This window comes from Charadrius vociferus, unplaced genomic scaffold (genome assembly GCF_000708025.1).
Source record: "Charadrius vociferus isolate BGI_N301 unplaced genomic scaffold, ASM70802v2 scaffold167, whole genome shotgun sequence".
Classification (NCBI taxonomy): Eukaryota; Metazoa; Chordata; class Aves; order Charadriiformes; family Charadriidae; genus Charadrius; species Charadrius vociferus.
In genome coordinates, this window is record NW_009649460.1 from 132,514 (window position 1) to 146,338 (window position 13,825).

At 36.1% G+C, this 13,825-nt stretch overlaps 1 protein-coding gene across 1 annotated transcript in view; it reads left to right on the forward strand.

The window, feature by feature from the left end:
- Positions 1-2,199: 2,199 nt before the first annotated feature.
- The window catches only part of ARMC1 (armadillo repeat containing 1), a 31,961-nt gene continuing 20,335 nt past the window's right edge, over positions 2,200-13,825 (forward strand). Inside the window, exons 1-2 of the mRNA XM_009889780.1 lie at positions 2,200-2,391; positions 6,344-6,435. Of these exons, the coding sequence (XP_009888082.1) occupies positions 2,200-2,391; positions 6,344-6,435 (284 nt within the window). The remainder of the gene's footprint in view (positions 2,392-6,343; positions 6,436-13,825) is intronic.

Below are 13,825 nucleotides of genomic sequence, written 5' to 3' on the forward strand. Positions count from 1 at the left end.
GGGGAAGGGCGGGATGGCCGTGAGAGGGGGGCGGTGGCGGCGGTGGCGGTGAGGGGGGTGCGTCTGAAGTCCCTTTTGCCCTCCCTAATGGTGTCCCGGAGCTCACGTCGGCCGGTCGCTGGAGGGTTGTGCCTCCGCCGGACGAGGGGCCCGGCAGCTGAGCCCCGGGGCCTTCTCTCAGCCGGGCTGTCAACTCCGCCGTTTAGGGAGCGCTCAGCGTGACAGGGGAGGTGTGGAGTTGTGGCGGTTCCTCTCCGGGGCCTCCCCGGTGAGAATACGGAGCGGAAAGTGAGACCGACAGAGAGGTCTGCAGTGCCTTTGTTAAGCTTTTATCTCAAAGCTACAAGGAGAAGAAAAGCGCGGGTACCTGGTTAACTTCTCTCCTAGGCTCCCAAATTTTAAATAACTTCTTAAAACTGTTAAAACAGGTTAACTGTTTTTTTTTTCATAAAAAAAATATGCCTTGGGTCCCAATTTTCATATATGTAGGTGATGGAGAAGGTAAGGACTACAGTTGTCTTCTCAGTTGTGATTGAGGAGAGAGGGAGAGCAATCTGGAGAGGACGTGAGTATGGCCTAAGGGGACAGAAAGGAGTTAAAACTTGGCTTTGTGCTTTATTAGGAGATTAGAAGGTAAAATGCAGTCAGGATGGAGAGAGTTGTAGGAATGATCTGGTGCTCAGGACACAGAACTGGAAGTCGGAGACTTTGGTTAGCATCAGCTCCACAACTGGCTTGATTTTTAAGTTTTGAATAAGTTCCTCTGCCAACTGTGAAATGTAATTAATGATATTTAACAGTGTGGTGTTTTTTTTTTTTAAATCTAGAATTGCCTGTTTTGGAAATAAGAGTTATTGTTTATTTGTTGAGCTGCTGCATCTTCCATTTGGTCACTTTTGGACTTGTGATAGTCAAGAAAAATAGCCTGGAGACTAGTCATTGGCATGTACTTTTCACATTAGCACTCTCTTTTCCTGAAGGAAGGACCAGTGACTTAGAGGTTAACGGCAATTTTTCTATGTGAAAAAGTCAGAAATTATCATAACCGAAATGCATATTTGTGGTTTGTTGTTTTTGATGAGTACGATTATTTTTTGTTGCTGAAGACCTACCTTCAGTAAGAAGACAATAATATTGTACAATATTATTTGTTTGGGAAATTATGTTCAAAGAATGTGACCATTTACAAATTGAATTTGTTTTGGTTTTATGCAGGGGAAGAATGGAAGAACACAAATTAACAACACTTGTTTGCTCACACTTTTGTGCCTTAAGAAAAGTGACTTGCATGTGTTGGTACTGGCAACACCATGACCACAGTTAGCATTTAGTAGTTTCAGAAGCACATAATCAGTCTTTTGAAGGAAACTGGTTTTTTGCACCAAGATGTAGCATTTTCTCCAAGTTAACGTATGCTTTTCTTGCTTGTTAAGTACTTATTCTTTGTTAAACAACTCTGGAATCTGATACTCTCAAGCTAACACGTGTCTCCTTTGAAAGTGATATGGTGGCTTGGACTTCGGCTGGAGCAAGGCGTGACCTTCTTTCATTTTATTGAGAGGGCCTTACTAGTGAAAAGAAAAAAAAAAAACAGCCCCAAACTCACCCTCTAAACCCCTTTTTGCCTTTGAATGAATACGGCATTACACTAGTTGTTTGATATGTAGATCCAGATTAAAACTTAATATTCCCTGTTCTTGATGGAGTGTTAATCTTTTACTTGCTTTTTTGGTTCATTTTTATGTAAAATTTGCTTATTGCTAATGGTACTCTGAAAATTTATATTTTGATTTTACATGTGTTTATACAGAAGGATGTTTATAGGCTTCTAGGGTACCTTGTTGTGAGAAAATAATGGAATGCTGGGAAATATTTGTCAGTAGTGTAAAAAAACCCAACACAAACATACTTGTGTAAAGGCTGACTGGTCTGAAATTATATATAGAAAACAAACCAAAATATTAACCAAACCTACCTGTACTCTGCATATGAAGTTTAGATTTCCAGTTTACAAATTTCAAGATCCACTCCCTTCTCAATTCCATCCACATTCCATGAATTCTAGTTCTTGTTTTTTTTATACTTTCATGCTTATAACAAATTTATGCCTTTGTGCTTTTGTCTTACCTGTGCTTTAATTGCTGATGAATGCTGTGGTATTAGTAAATATAGATTTTTCTTTTTCAGCAGGTATTTTGTATGCATGGTGCAGAAAAAATGAATTCTACTATGAGCGAGGAGCCTGATGCACTCTCTGTAGTTAACCAACTCCGAGATCTAGCAGCTGACCCATTGAACAGACGGGCCATTGTTCAGGATCAAGGATGCCTGCCAGGTCTTATTCTGTTTTTGGACCATCCCAGCCCTCCGGTTGTTCATTCAGCTTTACTAGTAAGTATTCTGGAGATAAATTTGTATGTCAGTAGGACATTTTGTGACTTGAAACAATAAAACAGTAAAAATATAAAACAAAACAAAACTAGTTTTACGTTATGTTGATATTCATTATATATGTTTTTTTTAAAACATGCATTTTTAAAATTGTTTAGCAATGACACATTATTCCAGGGGTATGTATTTTTGTTTTTTGGGAGAGAATAATTTACTTTGCATTTTTTCCCAAATACAGCTATTTCACTTTTTATGTGGAGGGAGGTAAGCACCCTTAAATCTCTTTCTTAAGATCAAGTTATGGACCTTGGTAAATATATGTGGTATAAATAAATATACTTGGTAAATATGTTATTTGACATTCATATTGTTTAAAAAAAAAAAAAAAAAGGATAATTTAGGTTAGAAACAACCTCCAGAGGTCATGTAGTCTAATCCCATACTCAAATTCAGTGTTCTCAGATCATGGCTTAGGGTTTTGTCCACTTGCTTCTTGAACATCTTGAAGGATGGAGGTTCCATAACCTGTCAGGCACCCTGTTCCAGCATTTGACCACCCTCATGGTATTAAAAACAAACAAAACCCAAACTCTACCCCCGCCCCAACTCCCAAGAAAAGAGGGAATATTAGTGGACTTCTTGGAATTACTTCAGTGTCTCTTCAGTGTCTTCAGATACTCTTCTGGGTTCAGGGAATGAGGTCCCATAATCCAGGAGACCTGTGTCCTGCTAATTGTTTTCTAGGCAAGTCTTGCCATAGCATCTGCCAGACTATAATGTTCTTCACTGGAAGAACTTTGAGTTGAGGTTACAGTTCTTGGGAATATGTTGCATTCGTTCTCTTTCCAGTGCAGTTCCCTTAGGTTGTGGTCTTAAAAGAGGATCTTGTTTGGATGTCTCGCTCTCTTTTTCCTTCCTTGGCTCCTTGGGGCTGTGTATTCTCACTGCCTGCATGAGATTCAGTAATCACTCTGTGATCAGGTTACAAAAATTAAGTCTACATAAAAAGGACTGACTTTGTCAGATTGATGAGGGCTAATCCAGTTTAGCATGTGGTTCCACAGCCACAGATATTATTCAAGTTATGTTGTAAGGACATCTCGTTGGGTGAGAATGGGAGTTAGCTCTGTTGTTCCATTTAATGATAACCTACAGTTAAGGGTGGATTAAGAATCAGGATTCAGAGGACACTATGCGATCTCCCAGGACCCCAGCTTTAGTCAGAAATGAATCAGTTTACTGTGAAAACATGTTTTTGTTTGCTACTCGGACTCCTTGTGTTCATGAGTTCTTGTACCTCTGTAGCTTTTAATATCTCTGCTGATAACTTTTTAGTCTTCATTTTTGATACCTTTCAATTCTGAAAGGTTCTTTTTGTTTTGGTTTGTTTGTTTTTTTTTCTAGCTGTCCCATTGGTCAAAAAGGTGCTTCAATTTGAATGGGAATCATTACATGTAATGATTTTCCATTAAGGTTGTACCTAATAAAAGGATGTACAGCACTGACTTTAAATTTCCTATTGTATTATTCTGTGATTCCCATAGCTAAAATTATGAATAGTCGGTATGAATGATAATAGATCCCTACTTAACTTTTTTTATATGTTGTAGAATCTTTCAGGAAGGGTGTTTTCCTCCCGCTGTGCAGTTTCAGTTCAGTACTTTCTTCTGTCTGATCAAGAAGTGGTATATTTTTCTATGGTTTTCTGTAGTTTTGATTCCAGGAACTCTGCACTTCACTTCAAATGCTAAAATTTTTGAATTTTTTAAATTAAAAAACCCAGAAGTAACCCAGGCAATACTACTTTTTTTTTTTCCTTGTAAATTTGAACTAGCATTTACAAAATTAGGACTCTGAAGTAAAGAAACTACATTAGCATTTCACTTATAAAACATCAAAGGTGTCTTTTGTTATTAAGATTGCCAACTGTGCGTTTTTATATTCAAGTATGGGGAAGATAGTCCTATTGATGATGATGAAATGACTTGTGAGCTTGAAGCTAACGTAGGTAAGTGTTTTGCTAAACAGAAGCTGAGTCAAAGTCCATAATAATAATCTTCCTATGCCTTCAGTAGACTGTGATTTAGTAAGCATAAATAATCTGACTTCTTTGAAGGTGAAGACCTTTGCATCTCCCATGGGAGGCAGGGGAATAGGACTTCCTAGTGTTGAAAAGTTAGGTTACTTAAGTTGTTCTCATAACTTTTCTTTGATCTTATTTTAGTGGAACTTAAATATGTCTATAAAGGGTATCTTAACAGATGGAAAAGAGACTGCCTACATTTTGACTCAAATAATTAGCCATTAAGAGAATGGGTTTTTCTTCGTCGATATGTGTATAAAGAGTATCTTAACCATTAAGAGAATGGGTTTTTCTTCGTCCAACAACATTACATCCTTACTAAATTGCCTCAACAGAGACTAATAAAAATAAGACACTTTTTTTCACCAGTAAGGAAATATTTGTTAACATGAAAGTTAGTAGTTCAGAGCTATCATTCAGGTATTTCCCCATATCTGAAATGTAAGAAAATAAATGCATATACTGCATCTATAAACTGCAATTAGTTATACCAGTTCACATCAGGAAATAGCAAAAATGGTATTTATAGTTTTTATCATGCCAGACAGCAGCCAGACTTTCTCAAAAGGCAATAAAATGGTCTTGAATTTTACCTAATATTCACTGAAGATGATTTAGAAAAACACCCAGATAATTAGTTCTCTATTTCTGAAGGGATTAAGGAGCATATTATTTTTAAAGCAGCTATTGAGCAGCATAGCTATTATATGACTATATTTAGAGAATTGGTGCACTTCTTAACCTTGCTGTCACAAAATCCATTTTATAAACCATTGTATTTGTGTATTGCAGGATTTTGCAAGTACAGTTCATGTACCTACATCAATAAAATACTGATTAAAGCACAATGCACAGTGCACTGTTGGTGGTTCCTTCTAAGACAACTTTGTCTGTCAGCACTACCAGTAGAGAGATGTCTCGTGAAAAGAAGGACTGACATTTTAACTGGAAGAGTATGATGTTAGGAGGATCATGTAAATACACAGTTGCTGGCTGCTGTCAGCAATGTGAAGTTGTGCAAAGAGTCTGCCTTGAAAGTCAAATAAACAAAACCCTGGGCAACAAATAAGTGTAAATTCCCAGTTTAGGTAACAGTATCCTAAGCAGCTTTCTGCTGCTTTTATTCGTGTTCCTGCATGGAGTGGTGAATGTTGCAGTTAGTCTTCAGAAGCTTATAAATGTGGTAGACTTCTTTCTGTGGACAGTAGAAACTTGGTGGTGGCGAGTTTTCTAGTACTGGGGAGCCCATAGAATTGATGGAAACTATACTAGAAGCATAGTGTATAAATACTACTTTAGATCTCAGATCACATAAATGTTTGTTGGAAGGGACTTCTGGAAGTCATTCACTTCAGTTTCCTGCTTGAATTGGGACTGTCACCAACACTCAAATCAGGTCAGTTGTAGCTTTGTCTCGTTGATTCTGCAGTCCAACTAGGTTGTCTGTTCCAGTGTTGAACTACCTTTATAGTGAAAAAACTTTTTGTAATATCTGATTTGAACTTCCCAAGCTGCAATTTGTGGCTGCTCCCCCTTGTTACATTGTCTGCTGCTGTAGAGGAAAGTTTGGCTTAGTCATCTTTGTAAAGGCTTTTTGAGTAGTTGTAGGCAGTTGTTAGATTGTCCCTTAGACTCTCTTAGCTGGTATAAACAAACCCAGTCTCTCAACCTTTTCTCATAGATTAGATATTCTATGCTTTCTGTGTATTTATAAGAATAAAACGATTTTTAATGTTCGCAGTAGGTGATAATACCATTTATCTTCTCGCTAGAACTCACATTGTGAATGTTTTGCAGATGTACACTAATAAAAATGAATTATAATGTACTGGACATATTGCTGATCTGCCGTGGTCTTCTTTCTTTTAGGCTCTCCGCTATTTGGCAGAGTGCCGTGCCAACAGAGAAAAGATGAAAAGTGAATTGGGTATGATGCTCAGCTTGCAGAATGTAATACAAAAGTAAGTTTATGATGGGTTGTTGATTCCAAAGTCAGTTTAAACATAACATTCTGATGCAAAGTAGAACTTTGACTATGAATTTGTATAGTGATGTTTTAATATTGCATTCTTCCTTGTTGAAGCTATATGGCTGCAAGCAATTAATGGTTTTCATTTTATAGTATAGCAAAGTACTTAAACTGTAGTCCACAAGAAAAAATAATTTGAAAGTCATTTGCCAAACAACAGATTTCTTGCCCTTGTTACAGATAACTAATTTTCTCTCTTCCCTTTAGGTTCTCTTATCTTTAGATTCTTTTCTCATCATTGTATAAGAGTGCCTTGCACTAGTTCATTTAATGAAATTGGTTGGCATTTGGCACATTTATTCTTTGAATCCGACTTTGGGAAGGGAAATTGTATATGCAGTATATTTGTTTTGATGTATTTTTGAAGGCATGTATCTGCATTTCTGTGTGAGGAAACATCTTGCAGGTGGAGCAGTAGTTAGTGAGGTTTGTAGTGGTCTCTGATTTCTTTGTAGAATGTGCCAGCTGGGTTATGTCTCTTAAAATGTGTGACTATTGGATTTTGTTAAGATTGCTAAGCATTGAGTCTTGAATAGTGGAAGATGTATGGATATATGCACGTGGAGAAGACGCACGTGTGAACTTAGTTCGTCATACTAATTTCTGTTGATAAGATGAATCATTATTAACAAAAAAAAAAGTCCACCCAACCTCCTTCAAAGATCAGTCTGTCATAGCAAAAACTAACTTGCCATGGAATTATCAAAAGGTGGTTATTTTACATACAGTGCGATAGCCCTCTAGTTAACTGGACCTTTCAGATGTGAGAGACTGTTCCATGAGGGAGGAGAAAAATCATACTGCTGCACTGAGATGTGTCTCAGATGAATGTTTAAAATAATTATTTAGAAAAGGATGAAACACAAGTAAAATTGTATATTAAAAATTCAAGTGGAAAGCTTTTGAATCTTTAATGTTAGTTGACTCTCTAATGTATCACTTGTGGTATAAGTTACAAGTTTCATTTAGGAAAAAAAAAACAAGGCTAGACTTTGCTAGTTCCTTCATCCCATAGCCCCTCCAGTTTTTGGTGGTGTATCTTTTGTTGTTGTGTATCTCTTTCTCTGACACTGCTTATCTAAAGGTATGAACCTGAAGAATTGAAGGGGAAATTCTGGTCTGTTCATGAGTCCTATGTGATATGTGATCTAAGATTAAAGCTGTTTACCTTTAAGTACTTAATTAATTCTGCTGAAACTAACAAGGTTAGGTATTGGCGTGAAATTCAGCATTATGCCTAAATATCATCTTGTTATTCATCAGTTACTCAAAACACAAGGATTTAAAACAAATGTCTTAAATAGGGTGATGAACTAAATTACTAGAGTTCAGAAGTGAATAGTTCTCTTTTTTTGAATAATGTAATAGTTACAACTTTTTAAAATGAGAGATGTTTTTGATAGGCTGCGTGGGGAAAAATAGAATTAAGACTTATAGTATTCACCTTTTTTAAGGATAAGCATAATTGAGGTAAAATATACAGAATTCTTTGCCTGCTACTTTTATAATAGCAATAAGAACTGAAAAATTTAGTTAATAACAGAAGCGTGTATTTCAGAAGAACTTACTTTTATTATATTTTACATATCTGGAGGACAGAGATATCCCTAAGAAGTTGTTGAAAGGGAAATGGTAGTCTATTATCAGTCTCTGAATCTTACAAATATTACTTGGGAAACAGTCATAATTAAAACTTTTGTTTAAAGAATTTTATGGAAATCTGTTGGACAGCATTTTTTTTTCTGTTTCAATTTCAAGGACTGAAAAGTGTGAAGTTCAGAAACGTGCACAAAAGGAGAGATAAGTTAGTAAAAACTGGAAATCTTGTAGGTGTTCTTTTTGTCTAGAAAGCTCTTTGGCAAGAGTAAGAACATACATTTGATTTGTATGCTTGTAACATTTGGAAAGTGTGATATCATGAAAATTTAAATACATAGCATCTTCAAACACAGGACTTTGTCATGTTCTTGTCAGGATTTTAGGCTTTAATGTTGACAGGAGATGCTGAAGCTGAGTTTTGTGTTGCCTGCAGAAATATGGAGAAAGATGGTAGAAAAGTGCTGAGAAGATAGATGTAGAATTATTTTTGTCACAAAAAAAACAGTGGTTTGGGGTGTGGTGTTTTTTTTTTTTTTTTTTTTTTTTTTTTAGAAACTCTGTAGGGGAGAAAACAAGGTCTCTACCTTCTTCAGATTTGCTTTACAAAAGGTAGATTCTAGCTTTTAATGCAATTTCAGTTTACCAGAAGATGTAGTCCTTTGAACTGAAACTAAACATTAATAAATGCAGTAATAAATGCTTTGGTCTTACTGATTTCATGCTGTGCATTTCAGTGTACTTTCCTGAGTCTGTGTATCTAGCTCATCACTCTGTCTAATCTAAAATCTTTTGATGATTTCCACAGATAATTTGGGGTTTAGATGGTGGGGTTGTTTTTTTTTTTTTGGTGATGTGTTATAAAAATGTAAACAAATAGTACAAAGAAATGGGAACTTCTGTCAGTATTTTGCTCTTCCAGTTATTGCACAGTTCTTTCAAGCGAAACAGAACCCAGCATCTTCTGGACCAGAAATTGTAGTCACTGGCTTTTTGCTCATGACAAGTTAAGCACATCCTGTGGTCTGAATCTTTCCCTTTCATCAAGGATTTTGTAACTCTTGCTGTTCAGTTTCATTGACTGCTGACTTGACTAGATAATATCCAGTGGCTTTCCCTGTTCAGTACTGAATCGTGACAAACTGTATTCTGCTACTGATAAAGCTGAGTTACATCTTTTCAAGCAATGAAATGGAGCTCGTGTGCACAGAGGCAGGTTGCAAACTGAGTATTTGTCATATTTCAGACTTAAGTTGATGTTCGGCAGTGCTGAACTGCCACTGTGCTTAGGAAGTCAAGAGTTTGTTTAGAATTCCAGTTCTCTCTTGCTTTCGGTTATGTAAATCCTGAAATTTGAGGGCTTTTCTCACCATGTGAGTGTCTTTTATAAGCCTTAAAGGTCTCTGTACTAGAGACCTCAAGTTCAGATGTGGAATTTCTTGTCGTAACCTGCCTACAGCTAACCAATCTAACAGATCTTCAGGTGGTCGATGCCATCAACTGGAAAATAGTTGGAGTTGGTTTGCTATTTATAATTTCTTGTAATAGTAGATGGGAGCCTCAGGCCCAGGCCAAAACCCTCTTGTTGCAAGTAATAATACACAACCAATGGAAGAAGAATATAGCACTTGTTTAAACTCGTTATTGTGAAGGTAAAGTGCTATTTCCTTCATAAGACTGCCAAGGATGAGAGGTGAAATTGAGTGCCACCTGTTTATCCAATGACACGCAGTAAATTGTACAGCATCATGGAAAATAGGTAGGAAATACTTGAGAGACATTCACGTTTAACTGTAGTTCGTGTCTCATTTCATGACATACCGGTTTCCTAGTATTATCTGATCAGCTTTTTGGTATTTGCTTATAATAAGCATGATAGCTTATTTGTAAAAATAATTTTGCTGCTTAAAATGAGTGTTGGACTGACTCCTTAATTGACACTACATTTTGTCTAAGGAACAAAGGATAGGTTTTAGGTTCACTGTGACTGATTTTCAAGATGCATGAACATTAGTTTTTGCTAATGGAAGAGTAACAGATTTTAGATGTAGAGACTGGAGCTTATACGCTCTAGAGCAGAAATATGAAATGTCAGCTCTGAGGAGTACAGAACAAAAATTTGAAGGCAGTGAGTTATTTATATGTTTAGGATTTATTTTTTTTTTCACATTGTACTTGATTTGGAACATGTATGACATGTATGAAAGGCTCTATACACTTCCACATTTTCGAGGACATACGAGAAGCTGTTCAAGTTTCATGGAATACTTCAAAACGTTTTTCAAATATAAAATTTTCTGTTGGCCTATCCTGTATGTGCTGTTTTGTTTTTTTTCCTTAGCAGGGGAGATTTCTTATTTGTTAATCCACATCTGTTTATCTTTAAATGAAGCTTGATGCATCTTTCCATGTTACAAGCTAGGAAGCTAGGAGTAGTAACTGTGTTGGGGAGAAATCAGACCTTTAAAATCCCTACCTCCGGGTTTCCAAACTTTTTTTTTTAATGGCTGATACTGCTTTATTGCTGTCACAAAAATGTTTTGCTCCCTTGCCAGGTGACTGAGTACCTGTAAGCGTATGTGTAGAATTGTTTGCATAAGTAGATAAAAAGCAGAGAAGAATTTGAGGCTAATTTGAGAACGGTGTTTCATTGTATTCCAGCAGTCATCAGCAGTTATTTAATATTGAAAACTGGTTTAGTTGCTGGCTTTATGAATTGTATGGAGGACTTAATGTGTCCGTATGGACTTTATAAAATGTTATTAGCAGCTTCTAGAATTAAAATTAATTAGGATTTATAGCCTACAAGGAAATACACTAATTTGTGTTCAGTGTGAAAGTGACTTTTGATGGACAGTAAAGGTCAAAGTTCGTAATTTTTCATAATTTTTATGAGCAGCATAATGGTACTGTTTAAATATAACTAACGTGTATTTTTAAAAAAAAAACTGACGAAGAATCAATATACTAAATAGCTCTTATTATGGAATGGCAAATTACTGAGAGTAAAATTCCAATTACTTAGCTAAAAGAGCTTCTCAAGATAGTCTTCCTTTGCCAGGGTGTCAGATTTAACAAGCTGAACTAAATCCAGTGCATTAATCAGCTCTTCCAATTTATTACTTGCCTAAGAAGATTAGGGCAATTAATATGTGTTTAATTAGAGTCCCTTGCAGATCTGGTAAAATACATGCAGTCTATAATTGCTGACTTCTTACTCCATTTTAATTTTTGGTAGTCTTAATTACCTATACTTTTTGAAAATTTAATTATTCATTGAAACCAGCAAAGTTTAAGTTTATGATGTCTGACGAAAAATGAAGCCAAGTATTTCAGGTAGTATTTGCTGAAATTAAAATAGTAGGGATGTAGCACCACAATACTTTTATCGTTTTTGTTGTGTGACATACTTCTTTTTCTCTTTTGTGAGAAAGGAGGATTGGTGGAGGAAAACAGGGCAAAGGCCATGCATTAATTAGCAAGAAAGCAAACTAGATATTTAAAGGGATATCTGATGATGAAGGGGATGTTGCCATATCATAACTGGCTTCAAGATAATACTTTGTGAGAAATTATAGTTTAAACATTCTGTAAACTATTCACATTTACTGCATTTATACGTTTATGTTATTGATTGGAATACTTAAATTCTCATCTGCAAAGGAGAAGGAAATAGCTTTTTACAAACTGTAGGGATTTTATTTTTCCATACTTGAATCACTTAGTAATGTTGGTTTTGTAATCCTTGGTATGTGGGGGTTTTTTACACATCAAAATTGAGAAATAGTTGAGATTGGGTAATAGGAAGCATGATTCTTTGCATGATTATTTTTGGACTCTAAGATACTTGTGATTCTGTACGGAGAAGTTGTGCTTTTGGAGAAAAACATGGTTATTGTATGTCTTAAATATTCCTGTGAGCACGAGGTTCTGAAACCTTTGGTTTTTGGAATGATTTACAAATTGCAGCATATCACCTGGAACAAGAGTAATGCACCCTGTCTATTCCGTGTTAACTTTCCTGGCTTTTCCTTTCCAGTTATTCTCCCAAGCCTCCTTGTTTTACCCACTTTGTTACATTTTGTTTATTTGAAGGTGAGCGCTTATAGAAAATTACACTATTGGTCCGTGCATCTCTTTGGGCTATGGGGCTCTAGTCTATTCAGTGCTGTAGCAACGTGCTTGTTAATAATAGATGGTCACAGGGGGAAGACATCTGCAGGCTGTTCTATTGAGCATTGTTAAGCAAAGTGGCTTAACTCAAACCATTCTATGAATATCCCTCTAGCCCACCGGTAGTTTCTTTAAGGAATGTTTTTATTGTATGTTTTGTTTATCTTGACAAGTTTCAGCAATAGATTGGTTTTTGAAGTTATTTTTGAAAAAGCTTTCTCTGCCCAAAAAACCCCCAATGAAATATTAGGAAATGTAGGAAACATCACTATGTCCTTTTTAAATATACCATGTTATTTGTTCTAAGTGGCTGAATGCTCCTTTTGTCTGTCAAACAGCTTCCGGGCATTTGGAGAAGATTATATATAGGGGGGAGAGGATGGGTTCACTGCTGTGGACTACCTAGATCACTAAGGCATGTTTTCAGTAAAAGTTCTTGCAGGTTTTGCTTGTGGGTCATGGCAAACTAGCAAGAGTTAAGGCTTTCTCACAGTTCCTGAATTTTTTTAAACAAATGTTTCAAGACCTTTTTTTGTATTCCTGTAGTATATTTAGCATTACGAAGGACATAAGAAGTCATGATCTTGACACAGATGTGAGCACAGGGACAAATGGTAACAATAAATAAATCGCAAAAGGCATTAGGTAATGAAATGGTGTAAAATCCTAGTTTTACAATATTGATGTTAACCTGGACTTAAGTCGTGATGTAATGGGCTTTCTGGGAGAATCTTACAGTTTTCGTGAGATAATAAAATGAGGTTTAAAGGTTTGCGAAGGTGAACGTCACTTTTAAAAATAGTCCAAGACTTGACTGCCAGCAATTCATATGTAACTACTAATTTAAATGTTGAAATATTACTGTGGATTTATATTTTGCAGGGCTCAATAGAAATTAGCGGTCGTATAAATAACTGTTCTAAATGTTTATTATGAGGTGAAATTTAGGATTAGTTACTGTTTTTGTTTGTGCATGTAGAATTGGTCACTGAGAAAAATATGAAAGTGTGACCAAATAGAAGGGTCTGCCCTGTGCCCTACAAGATGTACTCGATGTTCCCACGATGTACTTTTGATGTTCTGGGTTTTTTTGGTTTTTATCTCAGGACCTCTCTGTAGTCAAAGAGGTATTACAACGTCATCATTTCTTCTTGCATGCAACTTACTTGCTTAGTGAGCTCTATACAATCAGTATTTTCTGTATTCAACAGTTTAGGTGGCTGTCAACCTCTAGATTTGGCTTTTGTGTGTTTGTATTACGATTTTTTTCATCCTGTCACGTGTGTAATTCCTATTACAGTGGTTTGGACTGCAGTCAGGAATATAGTTTGGTTTCACTTTTTGCTCTCCGAGCTACTACTACTACCTTATAACATTCCACTTGGTATCTGGTATTTGTATCAGGACTGTTGGTTGTGTGGCTTTTCATCATCTGGCGTCTTTCTTAATTTAATTCAGGTACTCTACATCCATAGATGTTTTAGTATACTGGTTCAATAGACTAGCTTTTAGTATACCAGTTCAATACATGTGCACACTCAATAAAACAGCAG